At 46.2% G+C, this 15360-nt stretch overlaps 4 protein-coding genes across 4 annotated transcripts in view; 3 read left to right on the top strand and 1 right to left on the bottom strand.

Annotated features, from left to right (window-relative positions):
* acot12 (acyl-CoA thioesterase 12) overlaps window positions 1-3242 on the top strand; it is a gene marked incomplete at its 5' end in the record, with an annotated part of 9572 nt that extends 6330 nt beyond the window's left edge. Inside the window, 9 exons of the mRNA XM_030768132.1 lie at window positions 346-465; window positions 696-846; window positions 1010-1065; window positions 1295-1358; window positions 1493-1576; window positions 1683-1816; window positions 2010-2138; window positions 2430-2556; window positions 2889-3242. Coding sequence (XP_030623992.1) covers window positions 346-465; window positions 696-846; window positions 1010-1065; window positions 1295-1358; window positions 1493-1576; window positions 1683-1816; window positions 2010-2138; window positions 2430-2556; window positions 2889-3029 — 1006 coding nt within the window. The remainder of the gene's footprint in view (window positions 1-345; window positions 466-695; window positions 847-1009; window positions 1066-1294; window positions 1359-1492; window positions 1577-1682; window positions 1817-2009; window positions 2139-2429; window positions 2557-2888) is intronic.
* Window positions 3243-3437: 195 nt separating this feature from the next.
* On the bottom strand, window positions 3438-6127 carry zcchc9 (zinc finger, CCHC domain containing 9). Its single transcript, XM_030767267.1, has 5 exons — window positions 5361-6127; window positions 5047-5197; window positions 4847-4939; window positions 4099-4167; window positions 3438-3837 (listed from the first exon to the last, which is right to left on the bottom strand). Exons 1-5 carry the CDS (start codon window positions 5772-5774, stop codon window positions 3725-3727), a joined length of 840 nt encoding a protein of 279 aa, XP_030623127.1. The 5' UTR covers window positions 5775-6127; the 3' UTR covers window positions 3438-3724.
* Window positions 6128-6146: 19 nt separating this feature from the next.
* LOC115807260 (low choriolytic enzyme) lies at window positions 6147-8852 on the top strand. Its single transcript, XM_030768131.1, has 10 exons — window positions 6147-6198; window positions 6845-6898; window positions 7040-7099; window positions 7226-7272; window positions 7388-7469; window positions 7614-7728; window positions 7893-8065; window positions 8263-8344; window positions 8469-8590; window positions 8707-8852. Exons 1-10 carry the CDS (start codon window positions 6147-6149, stop codon window positions 8850-8852), a joined length of 933 nt encoding a protein of 310 aa, XP_030623991.1.
* A 3179-nt stretch (window positions 8853-12031) lies between these two features.
* Window positions 12032-13420, top strand: LOC115807259 (alpha-2B adrenergic receptor). The gene has a single exon (XM_030768130.1). The coding sequence runs from the start codon at window positions 12032-12034 to the stop codon at window positions 13418-13420; it is 1389 nt and encodes a 462-aa protein (XP_030623990.1).
* The last annotated feature ends 1940 nt before the right edge of the window (window positions 13421-15360 follow it).

The following is a 15360-nucleotide window of genomic DNA, read 5'->3' as shown; positions in this document are numbered from 1 at the left end:
GGACCTGTTGTTCCGTGTGGGGCCGTGTAGGACAGTGACTGACATGTTGGACCTGTTGTTCCGTGTGGGACCGTGTAGGACAGTGACTGACATGATGAGGGCAGAGTGACCGGCACACACATGCTCAGCTCCCTCATCTTGTCCTTTCTAATGTTTGTTCGAAAAGTATCTGGAGCCGCTGACCTCTGTTAGCCACTCACGGCCAGCCCACCCAGCGCCTGCAAGACTGGTCATTAAATAAACCGGCCAATGAGTGTAGAGCTGTTTAAATCTTCTTTGGTTTTTGGTGATGGTTCTGCAGACCGCTCACACTTGTGGCAATCCCCTGTTCTCTGTTGACCGCAGCCGCCTGTGTGGGTCCCATCCAACCCTCAGAGCCGTGGACATGTTCAGCTTCAGAGGGCCGTCGGCCGTGGGCGACAGACTCGTACTCAAAGCAATGGTCAATAATGCTTTTCAGACCAGGTACTGCACTCAGATCAAACATACCAAAGCCTGAACGACCACGGGCACCATGTCTGCTGCCCACTGATCAGGTCATTCGGTTGTATAATAAGCTGAAGGAACTTGATGAAAAAAGGTTCTGTTCTGCCCTGGTCGCTTCTCTGAAAACACGCTGAACGAACAGAGGGCTCTATGGAGAAGATATTGAGAGAGTGTGTTGAGGACAGTCTGTTTTTGCCTTTTCCTTGCAGGGTGGAGGTGGGTGTGCGCGTGGAGGCTTATAGCTGTGAGGAGTGGAACCAGGCCAAACCAAGACACATCAACAGTGCTTTTCTCATCTACCAGCTGCCCAACACTGAGGGACACACACACACTTTCCCCGATATCACATTTACCACACAGGTGTGTTGGGACACACACACACACACACACACACTTTCCCTGATATCACATGTACCACACAGGTGAACTGACGCATCTCACCGCGGTCAAAGGCATGACACACAGTGGGATTTGTCGGGAATCATTCTTTGACTGACATTCCTAAACGGCTTTGTTCTTCCAGGCCGGAGAGAGACGATACTTTGCGGCCATTGTGAGGAGGAGAATTCGCATGGCCAAGTATTCGACCCTTTTTCTCCTTCACTGACCATCAGCCACACACAGTAGCTTCTCTTCAGCCCATTTATTCTGACTGTAAACCCATCCCATACATTATACACACCGTTTATAGTTTTAAAATCTGCACATACTTTACACCATTTTAATTAGATTCATATTTTTACTCAAATATTTCTAAGGTAACTGTTAGAGTATGTATGTAAACACACTTCTCTTTTTTTGCTCTCAGAAAACATATCTTATATTCTCGAGAGGAGGGATCTCTCTCTGTGCCTTGGGACAAAAGTAATCAGGTAAAAATTAAACCCAAAAGCACAAGATCAGTCAAAGTCTGGTGGGTGTCGATGAATTCATCAGTGGGAACGGTTGTTTTTCACTCTGAATGCCGACGGCTGAGTCATTGCTGTCTCTTTTCTGCCCTCTTCAGGCGTACTTGGGTTACAACAACGTAGCAGGACTCACTGTTTTGGCCGGCAGACAAGGCTGGGAGGCCAGTAGCATTAGCAGTAAGGTACTGGTGGATGTTCACTGATGCTGATTGACAAAGACATGCATTGTGAGGACAGTGGAGAGGACTGTGCTCTGTGAGTTGTGACACGACTGTCTCTGTGTTGTAGGGTGGAGTGTTTGTCCATGAAGATGCCAACCTGTTGTGTATGAAGGTAGAAATGAAGGTGCAGATACCTGCCAGCCACGCCTACTCCCTGCTCTCAGACCTCACCTTGCGGCCTCTCTGGGACAAACACTACCTGTATGTGGCTTATGGCGCCGGTTCTGGGCCAGACCTTGTCTTTGTAGAGACTAATCAATATGTGAGCAATGCGTTGCGGCCAGAGTATATCGTGTCCCCAGTGACGGACATATGACTGGAACGATATATTTGATGTTCAGTTTTTGTCTGTATGACTCCCCTAAAGAGAGTTGGGTGTGTTTCCTGCCTGCAGGAGTTGTGAGGAGGTGGAGCGGGGTAATGAGGAGGAGACAGTGTATCACATTAAGTGCTCCCCCATCAGCGGAGCTCAGAGCCACGACTTTGTTCTCCTACTGTCCAAACGACAACCATGCAAGGATGGGTACGTCTGGGTTAGAGTGTGTGTGTTTACAGTGTGCGTGTGTTTAGGGTTGTGTGTGTGTGTGTAGAGTGTGTGTATTTACAGTGTGTGTGTTTCCAGTGTTTGTGTTTTCAGTGTGTGTCCGGCTGTTTAACTTCTGTTTAAGCATCTCTCTATATTTCAATGAGGGACAATTTCATAAAGTGATCATGACCTTAAAAACACGCGGTCTCTAAGAGACTCGGTTAGAACTGCTGTGAATATTGCCTTTTGTTCACGTGTAGACTAATGCAGATTTTCTCCCCCATTCAGAGACCCCTTTGTGATAGCGCTTCGATCAGTTACCGTGGAAACCGTGCTGCCTGTGAAGGACCGTGTACGGAGCGAGGCTAACTGTGCAGGATTTCTCATTCACAGATCAGGTCCCACAGCCTGCGAGGTAATGCCAAGTAAAGACATGGATTAATATGACATACCAATAAGACCAGTCGCCTGATATTGACCAGTGAGCCTTCATTAGGCAGAACTCCTCTCTGTGCACCGTCCCCTCAGAGGGGATGGCGTTCCGGTGTTGAAAAGGAGTGAAAAGGTTTGATATTACATGTTAAACGTCATGCCATGCTACACGCTCAGGAGTGTTCATCTGACGCCGCTGTAGACTTCCCAAAATTCCACACTCAGCTCCGCACTCATCCGTCCTCACTCTTCTGTACTCACTCTCTCTGGCTTGTTTTGGTTCATGTGCAGATTAATATTTCTGTCCTTTCGTAGGTGTGTTACTACACCCAGGTAACGTCTGGAGTGTTGCCGTACGTCGCGGGGAACCTGGCAGGTTTGTCCAGGTCCATGGAGGACACAGCCTCCTCCTGCATCGCTTTCCTGGAGCAACACTTACTCACCACAGCCTTCTGACCGGAGAAATTACCACCTCTACGCATGCGGCTCATGATTTTAAACTCTGACAGTTATACGGTTCACTGGAAGACTTGTCAGAGGAGGACTGCCAACCTTCACCTCTGTAAATATTTCAGACTTAACACTTAGACAGCAGATGTAGGATTTACCATGTAAACAGGACTGTTCATTTAGTAGTTCTGTGTTTAATACCATTTTAAAAATAAAACATTTTCTCCATTCCATGTCAATCATTTCTTACCAGTTCAGTCTTTAGACACAGAAAATCTAAACAGAGCTACGGCCAGCCACACTGACCCCTGGGAAAGAGACACTCTGTCTGCACACACTGATGAATGAAGCAACTTCAGTCTGCATTGGCCGTGTGTCTGTGTTCAGCCTGCATTGGCCGTGTGTGTGTTCAGTCTGTATTGGCTGTGTGTGTGTGTGTTCAGTCTGTGTTCAGTCTGGACAGGCACGCACTGCGTCTGTCTGCACTCCCGTCCGTTTATAAAGAGTCTGACAAAAAGCCAGTGTAACAAAACATCTCATTTTTATCACAAGCTCAGAGTGAAGACTAAAGCAGTCCTGAGCCAATGCCCGCGCTCAGCTGCCAGTCAGAACAGAACCACTGGTGCTCAGCTGCCAGTCAGAACAGAACCACTGGTGCTCAGCTGCCAGTCAGAACAGAACCACTGGCGTTCAGTTGCGAGTCAGAACAGAACCACTTTGGCCTGCTTCGGCTGGATCTTCCTCACGGGAACGTGGATGTCTTCGTGGTCAGCGCTCATTCTGTTGGACAGACGGCTGACGGTGACAGAGCTGGCTGTTGGAGAAATGAAATAACTTTCAGAACTTAATAAGACAAAGCAGTGACCTCAGTACCTCTAAATACCTGTATTTCTAAAATGAAGTCAATGGGAAAGTCTGTCTATGGCATGATAGACACATAATTATACAGAGCTTCACCATAACCATGCAAACATATTAGGTGTTAATAATTCAGGTGTTCAGAGTGGGTGGAGCTGTGGGATCAGGGGTCAGAGGGGCGCGTGCTGATGGAGAGGTTTCGATCTCTGCGACTCACTGCTTGTCTGGTGCTCTGGGCAGTCTTTCTGAAAATGCTCCACAGAACCACACACTCGACAGCAACCTCCTGCAGAAAAGAACCTCGAATCAGTTTACAGCTGTTCACAAACCATAACCATCACAGAAGCAATGTTACCCAAGGATGGTAAGACCCCGCTAACGGGATTCTTCAGCCAAATTCCCCAAAACAACAGTGATTCATCACGCTGTACTCTGTTGCTCTCTCTGTGTCTGTACTAGACCCAGAAAAGGTGACCAGGAAGCACCAAATCCTCAAACATCCTGGTTTTATATTTTGGGCACGGTCAAGACATACCGTATCACCAGCTCAAAACATTTTCAAAGCATCACAGCATACAGATTGGGTCACACACACACACACACTCCTCAGACAGAGCGGGTCACACACACACACTCCTCAGACAGAGCGGGTCACACACACACACTCCTCAGACAGAGCGGGTCACACACACAAACTCCTCAGACAGAGCGGGTCACACACACAAACTCCTCAGACAGATCGGGTCACACACACAAACTCCTCAGACAGAGCGGGTCACACACACAAACTCCTCAGACAGAGCGGGTCACACACACACACTCCTCAGACAGAGCGGGTCACACACACAAACTCCTCAGACAGAGCGGGTCACACACACAAACTCCTCAGACAGAGCGGGTCACACACACAGACTCCTCAGACAGAGCGGGTCACACACAGACTCCTGGGGGTTTCCGGGCCATACCTGCAGCATACAGTCCTTTGGGATTATCAGGGCAGGATTTGGAGAGATGGCCCGTTTGCCCACAGATGAAACACTTGGCGTAGGGGTAGTCGCCTGCAGACAGAGCAGTTTACACTTAAGCAACAAACAGGATGTGATTTCACTTCAGGAGAGAGGTTCACACAGTGTCGGTCTGGATTAGAGTGGACACGGGGTCGTACCAAGGGCGGGGTCAACTTTGGCGCGACACCTCTGGATCTCGTGTTCCGTGGAGCCGCAGCGGTAGCAGATTCCTCTTCCCATCTCCTCGTCGCCGTCTGCGTCCGGGCAGTCGGCGAGTCCATGGCCCGGCTTCCTGCAGTGAAAACACACCTGGACAGGCAAAGGAGAAAGAACAGATTAGGGATCCAAGCAGAGGCCACTCCCTCCTGCCCTACAATACAACACCAGCAGCAAACATATGAAGGCCACATAAACACATACGGCAGGACATAAACACATACAGCCTTTCACGTATTTTAAATCCTCCCCTCACCATGTTGTCCTTCTTGCTTTTCTGTCTCTTCACTCGCCTGTCTTCTCTCCTCTTGTCTTTTTTCAGTGCGGTGGCGACGTCCTCTCTCAATTCCCCCTCCGCGCCAGGCGCTCCTCCAGGCAGCGGCTGTCCGGTCTGCTTTAAGTATTCAATAAATCCGTTCACGTCTTCACTGTTAAAATCTCTCTTTTTCGTGTTGCTTTTCTTGCCTTTTGGTCCCGGTTGAGTGTGTCGCATCGCCTGTGAGGCTCTATCTCGCGACGGCCTGCGGGCAGAGCTCGCGGGTCCGCCGCCACCTGATTCGGAACCCGACCCATTCCCCCTGCCACTGCCACGCGCCCGCAGCTGGCTCCAGGGTGTTGCATCTCCAGGTTTGTGTTTGTGCACATTGTTGGCTCTAGCCCACCGTGTCATAATGGACGGTCTTGCATCAAAGGATGAAGATGAATGAGAGATTACCGCGTTAAATTATTTGTTTTATTATTTGTTCCGAAATCTGACACAAGCAACTGTTTGAGCGGTCGAATGTTCACCGGTACCAATTAACCGAACTGTGTGACTCTACTCCAGGTCGTTACTCTAGGTAGGCTAGCTAAGTAAAGCTAAAGTGCAATGCGGCGAAGAAACTTCCTGCAGTATGTTCAGACTAAACTGGATGTTCCGAGATTTTCTACTTGTACTAGTTATAATATAATCTACTCATTTACCGTCGTGGAAAACAGCGGTTTGATCAAATTTGTCCAACATCGACCGAGTATCAACTTTGGTGCTCACGTTTTCTTCACTATGTCCTACCGAATGAAAGTTCCGGTGGAGGCTAGTGATTCTATTCTCCAAGGTTCCGCTAAGCATGCCAAGCCATTGCACTAGTTCACTGTCGTGTAGAACCAAAAGTTGTTTTCATTGGAACGAGGCAGTAGGATATGACACACACACAGTCAGACAGAGAAAAAACAGCATTAATAATCACAATCCAACAACTGTCGTAACACGAACTTTACGTTTCTAATCTCACATTAGCGCCCCCCCTCCCCGTGACATCAGGCAAACGAGACATTGTTATTCAATTACCTGGTCAGATTCTGGAATGAATAAATTAGTTTTATTTGCCAACCACAAACAGGGGGCAGGCCGTGATAAAAACGACCGCCTAACCTGGTAATCCAGATCACGGCGTTAGATTAGTCGCGTTCTTCGTTTGAACGTTTTTAATTTTTGTCTTTTCGTATAGATCCCTTCGCTATTTATGAGCACATTGGAGGATGCTGCGGTTCCTTATTATCGTCGCGTGGATTAGCACCGGTATAACCCGTTGGAGAATGATATTGCATGATTAATAACGAATTAGAACTAAATACAGTAAATGTTTCATTTGGGTCTTAGCTGGATATACTTACAAACGTTTAAATGTGCAAAACTGACCTGTACCACCTAAGGAGGTTCTGATGCAGTTTTGACCCTGTTTCCCTGTTTCTGAATTTCAGCTGAGGAAGTTCCGTTGAAGGAGCAACCGAAGAATTGCACCACTCCCTGCAAAGGTACAGGCACTCTTTGATTTCCCAAGATCAACACAAGAGAAACAACTGGTTAAAACTTTCATATTAATTACGGTCTTTCGGACAAATTAATATCCGATGTGCTTGAGTATCAGGTATTATCTTTAGTGTCTCTGGGTCCAGATGGAAGAAAACACGTCAAACTGCCACCTTTCATGAAGCCCAGCGGTGAGACGCTAGAAGGTAAAATGTGGGCGTTTCCAGTGTGACCAGAGACATGACCACTGTGAAGTTTGCGTACATTTTGACAACAGCATATATTTGGCAACTCAAGCACATCCTCGATCTCCCTTTTCTTATTTCAAACAGAATTTGACCCTGACGTGGCTGCCCAAGAGGGGGATATTTTAGTGCCTGTGAGTGAAGTCTGCTTCTTTCCTTTTTTGTTTTAAGTCTGATTGCTAGCCAGTGGTGTAACTCCTTCAGAAAGTCTCTCATTTCTCTAAACATTCTGTGGCCTTGCACTTGCAGGAGGACAGAAACGCGGTGAAAACTTTGTGGAAAAAGAAAGGCCACCATGTCCCCGTCCCTTACCTGATCTCTGATGATCTACGTCAGTGAGCTCCTGCTGAACCTGTCCAACTATCACATGAACAAATTGAATGTCAATATCAGCTTTGACTTCTGACCACTGGTCTTAATGGGATAGTGTATAAATGAGACACTCGTTTTTGGGGTTATTTTTGTTCCCCAACAGGTCACCGAACTAATGAAATACTTGAGGCTTTTAAAATGATATCTGAGCGCACCTGCATTAAGTTTCATAGACGCACCTCAGAGAGCGATTACCTGTGGATAATTCCTGGACGAGGGTGAGCGCAGATCCTCACAGGCCAGTCACCTAATCAGAACCAGCTGCTTTATATGGGCACTATCAAATAAACACGTATTTGTTCTGCAGTTTAGGCTTAACCAAACTCTCAGTGATGCATGACTGCTGTCCTGAGTGCCCTCTTTGTCTTCCCCTGTGCTGCAGCTGTGCGTCCTATGTGGGCTTTCAGGGACACGCCCAGTCTGTCTACTTCGCCCAGTCCTGTTCCGTAGGCAATCTGTGTCATGAGCTGTTGCATGCTTTAGGGCTTCACCACGAGCATACACGCACGGACCGCGACGACTACATCACTGTGCACTGGGACAGCGTCATCAACGGTACCCTCCACCACCCCTCTCTGCACCACACCCATTCATCCATCACCTATGCTTCTCATTTATCTTGACCCAGCTTAAACTGTGTGTGTGTGTGTGTGTGTGTGTGTGTGTATATATTACGCACACACACAGGACCAGTCTACAGAAACACAAGACCGTATAAACACTGAGTTGTAACACTGGTGAATTTGCCACAGGGAAAGAAAATAACTTTTTGGTGAAAAACGGGGACACACTAAACCTGCCTTATGATTTGGATTCCATCATGCACTATGGAAAGTAAGGCCCTGCTGCATTTGGGGATATATTTCACTCTGTGGAATATGTTCTTCAATGTTCATCGTAATCTTTAATTTCATTCTAATCATTCTGAAGTTTAATTTTCTCTTATCCGCTGTCTCAGATATTACTTCTCTTCTGACTATCAGCCTACTATTGTGCCCAAAAGAAAACCAGCTCACATTGGCCAGCGGACTCATTTGAGTGAACTAGATGTAGAACGGCTGAGGAGACTATATCGATGTGGTGAGAATTGTAGTATTTTTTTTTTTTTTATTAAGTCTCTTATCGTCTGCCATTGGACCATGCAGTCTTTAATAAATCATGATTTTTTATTTATTTATTTTTTTTTTTCTTAACAGGTACTTTGAACAAGTCACTGTATATGGACTCAGGACACCAAAAACTGCAACACATGAAACATGTGGGAAAGGATAGAAACGGGAAGCACCAGAGAGCTCGGGGACATGACACTACTCACATCAGAAATGTTACTAAGACTGATTAATATGGAGACTGTCTCTGCTTCTGTAATCGGGTTTTACCACCTGTTTGATTTCAGTGACTTGCACTACTTCACGATTCTTGCTTTCATTGTCTCAAATCCATTAAGGAAATAAATGAATACTCTTCTGATCCCCTTTTGAATAATCTGTATCACTGATCACGTTACTGTCAAGTGGTCATAGGCCTAGCTAGTCACATGGTTGCCCCAATTTAAGGGAACACAATTTTAGGGGGATCTTAATTTGATAACACCATGTAGTTAAGCTTGTCAATTTCCTTGATTTGTTTTCATTATTTGTATTTTTATCGTACAAGTGGAGCAATTTGGCTACGAGAAATCCTTAAATTAGCTCAGTAGCTACTTCGCCACCTAAACGAACAGCGGTATTCGTTGATGATGAGGGCATCTCCTGCCTCAGTCATCTGTCAGGCTGAGCCTGGGTCAGTGAGGCACATTTACTTTTAGTTTAGCTGACAGGACTCAGGAACAGATCTTCACCACCCCTAAACTTCACCTAGAGCTACGGGTGAGTTCTCCATGACCATCACAGTCTGGAGAACTGAGAGGACGCCCTTCCAGTGTTAATGTCGCTGACTGCCCTGTTCACAGGAAAAACATTATCAGCAGGAGTGGACTCGGGTTTTAGCACAAGTCTGGTGTTTGTAATTGGAAGAGAAGTAAGGAGCTGCTGTGGATGTGATGAGGCTGGTTTGGCCCTTTAAGCTCTTTGCACTACTGTCAGTCCATAGGTGGAGAACAGCCCATTTGAATGGCATAAATATAGATTTTACCAAATGTTGAAATAATGACAATGTCATGATCATTATGAACTTTACATAACGTTGGTTAGACAAGGACGACTGGTTGCACCCATGGCGTTGCCCGGCCTGCATAGGCCTACAGGATCTAACCAGAGAGACGCAGAACTTGCAAGCACTTGATCACATATACATGAGTAAATCCATGAAGAACATGCAGATAACGCCTCAGGTAGAAATGGTCACAGAACCCATTTATGTGGCAGGTACAGCAGAAAAACTTGTCAGACACATGGGTGTCTCTGTCAAGAATAATTTGACTTCATGTGATATTCTCAGTATTGAGTTCAGCTCAGGATAACGGTACATGTTGGCTCTGTAGATGAAAGGGAGCAGGCGGCGGTTTGCGCTGCAAATGAGACAAGACATGAAGAGAAAGCAAAGGCTGAAAAAGAAGAAGGAAAGGTCCGGGAAATGGCACCGCCTTCGACCCGTTAGAGCTTCAGTGGTGCTAATTGGAATCGCTCCTCTCATCTTGGCTTAATTAGCTAGGGGTTACCGATACCGTAGTCTCTGCTATGGTGCCGGAAGGTTCTCTGACCACTAGAGGTCGCGCGTTGATTAGACCTGAAGTCGTATCTGTGTATATTTCGCTGGTCTTGTATCGCAACGAGGTTTTACTGTGGGTATACGTGATGTCCCGATGATTTGATTTTGTTGCTAGTATCCGAAAGTCCATTTGTTCCCACATGAAATTTGTTTTCTTTCCCACGGTCAGTGCCTTACTGCTTGATCGGAGAACAGAAGTATGATCCTACCCTGTTCCTCCAGTAAGTTCGAATCAAGTGACTGCTCTTTGCAAACAGATGTGATGGCGAAGTGTGGAACAGAAAAAAACCCACTATAAACCAGTGTTTGGGTAAAAGACTTTAAAACGAAGGTTATTGCTGTGTAGATGAATGCTGAAATATCCCGTATTTTTTCCTTTTCCAAAAGAAACGAAAAGGAACGACTCGCGCGTACAGCGGTCTGAGTATTATCTGTGGAACATATGAAGGTACTCTCGTGGCACGCTGCTGCTGGTGCAATATTTTGATTGTACTTGTAGTACGGAGTAATGAACTTCTTACAATTAAGGGTTGATGATTTTCATGAAGTAAGAAAAATTACTGGTATCCGGACTTAAACTTCCTCGGTTTTAGGTCATTGCTCGGAGGTGAGGAGTAGTCGCACTGTGACGCTTGACCTGACATCACAGCGAGGTGTAGACAGTGAAGATGCGTCGTTATTAAAAAGAACCAGAGCAGTCCGCCGGTTGGGTGTGCGAAGCCGGAGCCGGATAACTCTAAATTTACAGATAAGCTTGGAAACTGCACCGAAAGTCAGGTCCGTGTTCTTGGCAAAGCCATGAAACGCCGATGGAGGAAACTTGGCTCACAATTCAGAAATGTCTTCGAAGGATGTAGTATGATATTCTAGACTGTTCTTGGCATCCTGTCGACTAAATAATTTTTATTAAAGACACTCACATCAAAACGGTAGCAGCGTGAAATCTGCTTTCATACCAAACCAGCTTTAATTGGATACGCGAGCCGTTCTGTTTCTTCTATGGAACCTAATTGACAAGGTTTTTAACACCAAACGTCTTGTTAATTCCCTGTTGAAAATAACAGAAATCTGCTGACAGACTCCGCGTCATTACATGAGAAGGTTTGTATGGGGAACAATATCAAGGATTAAGGGTCTTCCACATTTTCGTGACACTGCTTCGACTCGTGTGCTCAGAGGAGCCTTTTTGAATTGTCTGTGGAAACTCCGAACTATTTTTCAAATTGCAAATAGAAATAAAAAAAAAAAGTCAGAATTAGCTCTGCTTGTAAATGTTGCGTGAGGGTTTTGTGCGCGGACTATTAGGTTTCCAGTTAAAAAGCCCTTCACGACAGTTTGACTTATTTCAGTTTGAGCAGTTACTTTGATTCATGGATGTCTGCTATGTTCTTTTCTTTCTAAAAAAAAAAAAAAAAATCCAAACAAACAATTATTTGAAACGTTCCGCGGAGAGCACAAAGCAGCTGTGGGATTTGCATGGCTCTGGAAATAATTCTTAATATCGAATAACACGCCAAAGTTCAGAGAATCTCTGATCTATAAATAACCTTATTCCTTAAATCCAAAGGATTTTGATTTGATGTGCGCCTGAAGGTTTTAAATACATAATTGGAAGACTTCAGGAGTCCCGCAGAATGCCTTGCTTGGACCTGACAAGTTTTTTTATTTATCTCACTGTGATAGAGGACGGAGTGTTTCTTGAGGGATTAAGCTAGCGCATACTGAAACAGCTGACCTGTTACATACTGCTTCATCAAAAGAGAATCAGGACACTCCCTCTCCTCCTGCGTGTGCTGGTGCTGTACTTGAACTATGCCAGCAGCTCCAGATCTCGTTGGTTTGTCAGGAGTAGTAGCGGGCGGTGAAAACCTAAGTGCCGGAGAAAAGCCCTCCAACCAAAGTTCACCGTACTCGCCTGAGGCGACGGCCGCCTTCGCCACCGTTATCACTGTCATGATGCTCTTCACCATCTTCGGCAACATCCTGGTCATCATCGCTGTTTTGACCAGTCGCTCTCTGCGGGGGCCACAGAACCTGTTCCTGGTGTCGCTGGCGGCCGCTGACATCCTGGTGGCTACTCTCATCATCCCGTTCTCCCTGGCCAATGAGCTGATGGGATACTGGTACTTTTGCTCCATATGGTGTGAGATCTATCTGGCACTGGATGTGTTTTTCTGCACCTCTTCCATCGTCCACTTGTGTGCCATCAGCTTGGACCGCTACCTGTCCATCTCTCGACCCGTGAAATACAGCTCTCAGCGAACGCCTCGGCGCATTAAAGGCGCCATCGTGGTGGTGTGGCTTATTGCTGCCATTATCTCTTTCCCTCCGTTGCTTTCCATGAACAAAAGCCCAGACGTGGCCGAGGACAAGGACAGACCGCACTGCAAACTCAACGACGAAAGCTGGTACATCCTCTACTCCACTGTCGGCTCCTTCTTTGCCCCCTGTCTCATCATGATCCTGGTTTACATACGCATCTATCAGATCGCCAAGCGGCACACACGCTGCCCCCCCGGCGAGCCCAGGAAAGACGGAGCGGCCGCCACTCCGCAGGGGGCTCGGGATCAAGCGCAGACGAACAGAAAGAGCCGTCATTCGGTGGGCCCCTCTCAGCACGGCTCTGAGATGTCTCATACCCCTCGGGGCGGGCTCCACTCCAAACCCGGGCGGGGTGAACAGCAGAGCATAAGATCAGAAAAGCCAAGGGACAATAACAATGACGACACGTCAAGCTCCGGGTCCGACGTGGACACGCCAGGTGGGCGCGGATTCAGTACGACGTCCAGGAATGTGGAAACCGCTTCGAGAGGTAACGACACACCGTCGCTAGTGCAGAGATACAGGGAAATGATCGCCACCTCAAAGGGCGCCCAGCTGGCATCTCCAAACGCCAAGCCGGTGGGGACACCCAACACGAGACGTAAGGCCCTGATCAGTCGAGAGAAGCGCTTCACCTTCGTTCTGGCCGTCGTCATCGGGGTGTTCGTGATCTGTTGGTTCCCTTTCTTTTTCTCCTACAGCCTTCAGGCCATTTGTCCCGAGGCGTGCAAAGTGCCCGACAGTCTGTTCACGTTTTTCTTCTGGATCGGTTACTGCAACAGCTCCCTTAACCCTCTCATCTACACCATCTTCAACAAGGACTTTCGCAAGGCCTTCAAAAAGATCCTGTGCAAAAATGCCAAGACCTCCTTCTTCTGAAGTGTGACACATGCTGTCAGTGTTCCATCAGGCAAAGTGCAAAACCACTGGGAGAACAGACTCTGTGGAAATATTTGACAACAGCTCAGCCACCTCTTTACCCCGCCCCCCTCGTTTCAGTATTTATCCATCTGTATTTTAAAAGAACCTTTGTTGTTGAATAATTAGTTGACCGCACTGGTTATGTTAAATGAAGTGACTCTTTCAGCGGTTTAAGATTTTGACTGGGCCGGTTGAGCTGGTGAAAGCCTTGCAGAGAGCCAGCTGTATGGCAGGCTGCTCAACGTGAACATAAGAAGCACACAGGATGACGACCTTCCCCATCCCCGGAGAGAGCCTGGCACCAGAGCTGTCTACTGCAGAGGCTTCTGCCGCTGGAACTGTAGACAGCGCAGCTTTACTGGTGCCCCCTCACTCAGTGACATAAAATGGTTGAGGGTCTGATGAAAGACAAACGTTTGCCCGTGAGGTCCGTAAGGTGGAGATTCATTTCACTGTTTAGGTTGGTAAGAAAATCTCCTCTTTTTGTTTTCTCCTTTTTCCTGGTGAACATCTCCGTGTGACACAGACAGGACGTTGTTTTCGCTTCAGCGTTTGACTTTGAGTTCATGCACACAGCCAGGATTTCAGAGGAAGGATTTTTAAGTCTGTTGTTTTAAATGCAGTTGGATGATGTAGTAGAACCATCTTCATGTCCCCATTTGACTGACTTTGACCAGAGATCTGAGTGTGTCGGATGACTCAGGAGAAGAGCCTTTGCATGTGAAGATGTCTTTAATGATTTTGTAAGTTGTGTGAAGATCTAAGCTGTCATGTTTGAATGAACTAGTGAAGGTCATTACATACGTGATGGATAGAGCCTGCCCACAGGAACAGCTCTTGATAATGTAAAGATATGTGAATGTTTTGTGCTATTGTAGTTGTCTTGTATATACTCTCAATCTGTCTTAAACTCATTGTGTGTGTAAGGATGTCTGTGTGTGTCTGTGTATGCCTGTGGACAGGCATGCATGTGTTTGTTTGTTTGTTTGTTTTTGGGAGGGGGGGGACACTCACGCATGCCTGCTGAATTAATTCAGCCTGTCGCTTCACTGATCAGGCTGGTCTTCTCTGTAAACACACTGAATACAGAAAATAAATTTAAACTCTGAGGAAAGTTGTCAACAGATATATTCAAATGCATGTCTGTGTGTGTTTGTCTCAAAGTTGTGCCAGTATCTATTACTGCTGAAGATGGAATTGTCTGAAAAGTGATTTGATACTCCTGTTACTCTGTCAGAAGTATATGTCTGAAAAGTGATTTGATACTCCTATTACTCTGTCAGAAGTATATGTCTGAAAAGTGATTTGATACTCCTGTTACTGAAAAGAACTTTTACTCGTTATCCCTGTCACCATAAAAGACAAATTTCCTCCAAATACTGCAGCCGTATTACCATATCATCTTCCATCATTAATAAGAACTCTGGAATTAATACATCAACTCACTGTCAGGTTTTGCACTGTTCATTAAAAACATATTTTCACAGGTGATTGACGGGATGTCAGTGTTAAACATATCTTATGTGTGTTTGTCGTCCTGAACATAAAGTATTACCTCAAACTGTAACAACACAGAGATGTTTTATGATAATGGAAAACTACCACAGTCATTTCAGATGACTGAATAGAAGAGTGGCATTATTTGCCATGAAGAATGAAGATATAATTTTCACTGTGTCAGTGTTTGTTGGTTTATTGAACCGTACATTTTGTCTGAGGCCATGGTCACTCTGGTTCGTGCTCAATCACAGTAGATCGATCTACAGGTCGTGTAGCGTTACCTGTAGGGACCAAGATCTTCTCTGTGGTATTGTCAGAAGTATATGTCAGAAAATGTCAGACTGCGTTGTAGTTGGCGAGATGTAGTTTGACTCTGTCATCCACATAATGTCTGGAAT

This window comes from Chanos chanos, chromosome 3 (assembly GCF_902362185.1).
Source record: "Chanos chanos chromosome 3, fChaCha1.1, whole genome shotgun sequence".
In the NCBI taxonomy this organism is placed as follows: domain Eukaryota; kingdom Metazoa; phylum Chordata; class Actinopteri; order Gonorynchiformes; family Chanidae; genus Chanos; species Chanos chanos.
This window is presented reverse-complemented; position numbering and strand designations above follow the sequence as displayed.